General features: G+C 40.8%; 1 protein-coding gene across 1 annotated transcript; it reads left to right on the top strand.

The window, feature by feature from the left end:
• The first annotated feature begins 202 nt into the window (after positions 1-202).
• Positions 203-4,550, top strand: LOC119337931 (N-acetyl-D-glucosamine kinase-like). The gene is made up of 7 exons (XM_037610201.1): positions 203-481; positions 1,136-1,283; positions 1,602-1,793; positions 2,333-2,461; positions 3,060-3,229; positions 3,654-3,784; positions 4,158-4,550. Exons 1-7 carry the CDS (start codon positions 286-288, stop codon positions 4,233-4,235), a joined length of 1,044 nt encoding a protein of 347 aa, XP_037466098.1. The 5' UTR covers positions 203-285; the 3' UTR covers positions 4,236-4,550.
• The last annotated feature ends 284 nt before the right edge of the window (positions 4,551-4,834 follow it).

Here is a 4,834-nt window from a genome sequence, read left to right as displayed (position 1 = left end):
ACATACGGAGCAAAATGAGTGAATCTACACTCTAAAATATGTCTACATACATCTGTATGTAGTAGTCATTTGAAATGTCTAGAAAGACAAATATTTAGGAAACGGAGGGAGTAGTTGCCAATCCATTAGGAAACTCACAAGCGCGAAGACATCGGTTCCTCCTAAACGCAACACTCCAACAGAATAGAGGTCCCTTTCTGAACAGAAAAAAAAAAATCTCCTCTCTGAGCTTTGACTCATCCTCTGTCTCTCACACCCGGGGAAGAGAGGAACGGCCGAAGGGAGATGGGCGGCTACGAGAACGGTGACTCGCCGGCGGCCGCCGCCTGGGAGGGCGGCGTGATCCTAGGCGTGGACGGAGGCACCACCAGCACCGTCTGCGTCTGCCTGCCGGCCGCAATGCCACCACCGGAGGCGCCCGGCTCCGTCGCCGTGCTCTCCCGCGCCATCGCCGGCTGCTCCAACCGTAATTCCGTCGGAGGTGCGTAGTAATCGTTGCCCTAGGTTCGCACAATTCGGAGGCGCTTGGATCATGCCCCGTCTTAATAATTGGATCCTGGGGCTTGATGATTGGTCTCCGGCTTGAATCCTGGTGATTTGGGATGTCGTTGCGTGCCACTAGTTCTGCGAAACTGCGGCGAATTAGTGCTTAAGTTGACGAGAGTTTCAGGGATGTTAGTTGAATTATTTCCATAATTGTCCTTCTGGATGTTCAGTTTTATTATGCGAACTTGGGCTCGCCTATTTTCACTCTACTGTTCAATTGTAAATCATGTTTGTTTATCAGTTATACGCTTTTCTACTTGTCAATCATCTGATGAAGTTGTTACCTGTGCTAATGATGATGCGTGCAGAAGTTCGGAAAAAAATGGTATCTATAGAGTAGTGTTGTTATTTTTACTGATGGTGAAACATGCATATTATGTACTGTATTTGGACTTGTAAATCATAGAATCATACGTAAGTTGTGTACGACCATCCTGCAGTGTAAAATATGTTGTTCGATCTTGGGAATGTCTTCTGAGTGATGCTTAATATTTTTCTCTTTGTATTATAATATGTGTAGCGTCGCATGGTCTAAGTGACTAAGTCTTTGCCCAAAACATACTGATCTCGTTGTTTTTCCATCTTCCAGAAAACGCTGCACTGGAAACTCTAGAACAGGTCATGATGCAGGCCCTCACAATGGCCAACACAGATCGTTCTGCTGTTGTTGCAGTTTGCTTATCTGTATCTGGGGTGAACCATCCTTCAGATCAGCAGAGGATGCTGGACTGGATCTGGTACAGTTCTTTGTATACATTTCTTAAAATGTATTCCCCAGGAAGAAACTGATATATATTTTTGTCCACTGCAACTACTTGATTTCAGTTCAGGGAGATTATAATATTTTCTGAATGCTTACAGAATGCTCAAATGGTTTAACCAATTCTTATGTGCATTCCTGATATTTTTCTACAAATGCCGTTATGATTTATGAGTACTAGTGAATTTTAACTCGCCATTTGTTCATTGGCACACAATTTCTGAATGCCACCAGGCAAAAAAGACATGTGCCAAATTACTCCTGTCATTGTTAAGTATGCCCTTTTGTTATCCAGCAACCTATTCCCTGGCAATGCCAAGTTTTATGTGGAAAATGATGCGGTGGCGGCTTTAGCCAGTGGTACAATGGGAAAGCTACATGGCTGTGTATTGATTGCTGGCACAGGAAGCATTGCTTATGGGGTCACCGAAGATGGAAAAGTAGCGAGAGCAGCTGGTGCCGGTCCTGTCTTAGGCGACTGGGGTAGGTGAGTTGCATTTTTCATGAAAACAGAGTAATAATGTAACTAACTCGTAAGATCAATCTAGTGCAATCCCCTGCAAGCTACTGTTTTTCGCTCAAAAAGTAATTTAATCAAGTACTTTTGAACCATCATTCATTCTGTAGGGTTTTGACTGTTGGAATAGATATAACTATAAAAATTAACTTTAGTTGCCCTTTACTCTTTCCGCAGGAAGTTAATATAAGATTTCTAATGAGGATGGGATGATATGTTATTCATTTCTTGGAAGTATATGGATCTTTATCTATGTAGGAATCCATAGTTATAAATCGAGCATGACAGGTTAGACTTAGAGTGAACAGCCAGAGAAATTGTTAATCTGTGAAATGCACAAATATTGTACTCTATATTGTCCACATTTCGAACATTGTGAAACCCTTCAGTAATGAATGGATGCAGTTTGAAAATTTTGAATTATGACTGAGAAACCTATTAACTTGATCCCCATACCATAACATGTCACAAAGAAAAACATAGTTGACTTCATGTGTACATTAATGCAGTGGCTATGGCATTGCTGCACAGGCCCTCACAGCAGTAATAAAAGCACATGATGGCCGTGGACCACAAACTAATCTTACAAGAGATATCATTAGGAAGCTTGAAATTTCTTCACCAGATGAGTTGATTGGGTAAGTCCTCTCACACATACTCTATATGTACAATATTCTATAGGCACCATCTTTTTCTTTTTAGGATCTTCTTCGAACTGTTGGCTGATAGTGTTGTAGCTGTTGTTCTGCATCTTACATTGTGTGGTCATGTGTTACTTCTTTCCAGCTGTGCTAGCTTAATCGCTAACAACTATATAACCACAATAAAATTTACTACAGATCATTTGTGTGGAAAACTGAAAATGTGTGCAGTATGATGACAGCTGCAATGGGCTAAATGTGACAACTGAAGATGGTGTGATATGTTGCATCAGTGTATACATAAACCTTTCCAGGCTTGTATGGTTAGAGTGTTGAGCATTCTCATTTTGACTTGTATTATTGTTTTTCTCAATTTAAAGTTTACTATGTGGTTGCTCTGGGCTTGCCGCATCCAACAAATGTTTTAAAACACTTAGAAAGATGGCACCAAATTGTACAAGGACAAAGTAATATTTTAGTGGGAACTTCAAAAAAATTATGAGAATTGTCCAATGCTTTAGCTGATAGAACTACTGGGATCTAGAATACTATATATACTTGGTTGTCATTCAACTCATTTAAGTGTCTGGCACAGGTGGGCATATGCGGATCCATCTTGGGCCCGTATTGCAGCTCTTGTACCTGTTGTGGTATCTGCTGCTGAAGATGGTGACAAAGTAGCAAACACGATACTGCATGATGCAGTGCAAGAGTTGGCTGAAAGCGTTGTAGCTGTTGTTCGGCGCCTTACATTGTGTGGTGAAGGTAACTATTACATTAATTTTTTTAGCACCATCTGCCATTTTTCCACCAGCTCTATGCTGATTATTCATGAAATGAATGTAGAAATTGCATCGTCGCAAGTAGCAGTATTGGGATTCCCATGGTAAATTATTAGCAGTCCTGTTGCTCTAGAAGATTATTCAGCACACTGCTGGATCCAACCAGTGAATTGTCTTATGCCTTGGATATATATTCTTTGTTGGATAATTACTGTACTGTCATTTCAAGATATGGTGCTGCAGCATGATGATTTAATATTTCCGAGATGCACCAAATTTGGCACAAAATGCGGGTTGTTAGAGGCTTATTGCTTTGTAATATTATGTTGTTAACTGTTTGACTGGTGGATTAGAATTGAAAGGAAAACATTATTGTGTATAACTGGAGGGCCTTTTTCACTGTACAGATGGGAAAGACCAATTTCCACTTGTATTGGTTGGAGGTGTCCTTGAAGGAAATAAGAAATGGGACATCAGTGGTGAGGTCATAAAATGCATTTCCAAAGTCTTCCCAGGTGTCTGTCCTATTCGGCCCGAGGTCAGTATGAGAACTAATATACGCTGTTATGAAGTCTATCTTATTAGCCATTGCAATTCTCTGGAGATTGAACATTCTGAGGCTTTGGACAGTTTGGTATGCGTTCAGTTATGATATTGAAGTCCAAGCTTTTGTTTTAGTAGTTCTAGATGATGAATGACGCCTTTAGATAAACAATAGTTAATAAGTGAACATCTCTGTCACCAAGAAAACTAAAGCCTAAAAGTACGAATAATTTTTCCACTGTTTAGGCAGCATGCATGGAGCCTGCCCAACTTGTTTGGGACTGAAAGGCTTTGTTGTTGTTGTTGTTGTTGTTGTTGTTAGGCAGCATGCATGGCTGAGCTAATATGGTTGTATCATGTATTTCTAGGTGGAACCTGCAATTGGTGCGGCGTTGCTAGCTTGGAGCCATCTTCGTAAAGAGTCAAAGCTGCAAAATGGCAGCTGATTCCCAGCATCGGAGAATGATGAATGTAAGTTGGACAGCCAAGTTGGATGGATTGCAAAACTAACGTGCATTCATTCTGTAAAAAGAAAAGAAAAGCGCATTCATCAGTGCCAATTCTGCTGATGTGTAAAGAATGATCTGTCGTTATAGTGTGCGTGGGGAGGATATTATGTGATTGTACAATTATGATGTAAGTTGTAGGCAAAGAAACGACCACTGGATCTTGATTCTTGTTCTGACCTGTACTTGGTTTATCGTTGTACCGGCCAGTGTATCATGGATATAGCCGCCCATTCTCAAATGTGTGTTTTGGCCTGTTTGGTTTGTTGAAATGCTAAAGCTTTGCCATTTTGGCATTTAGCAAGGAAAAAGGCGATTGCAAATGCACCAATTACATGTTCTACAGCCTTTTCAAATTCTAAGTACAGCCTGCATCCAATTGAGTTGATGTTGGGTCTGAAATCTAGGAATAGGGTTTTTTGCAGGAGGGTTGAGTGACTCCTGGCATACCTCATGTGTTTATTTGATCGTTTCCCAGGTTATTCGTGTTGGACGATCCGATGGATACGCAATTCCATATTCTGGTATTTCTTTTTTCC

The sequence above is a fragment of the Triticum dicoccoides genome, chromosome 7B, assembly GCF_002162155.2.
Source record: "Triticum dicoccoides isolate Atlit2015 ecotype Zavitan chromosome 7B, WEW_v2.0, whole genome shotgun sequence".
NCBI classification, from domain to species: Eukaryota; Viridiplantae; Streptophyta; class Magnoliopsida; order Poales; family Poaceae; genus Triticum; species Triticum dicoccoides.
Note: the sequence above shows the minus strand (reverse complement) of the source record. Positions and strands in the feature narration are given on the sequence as shown.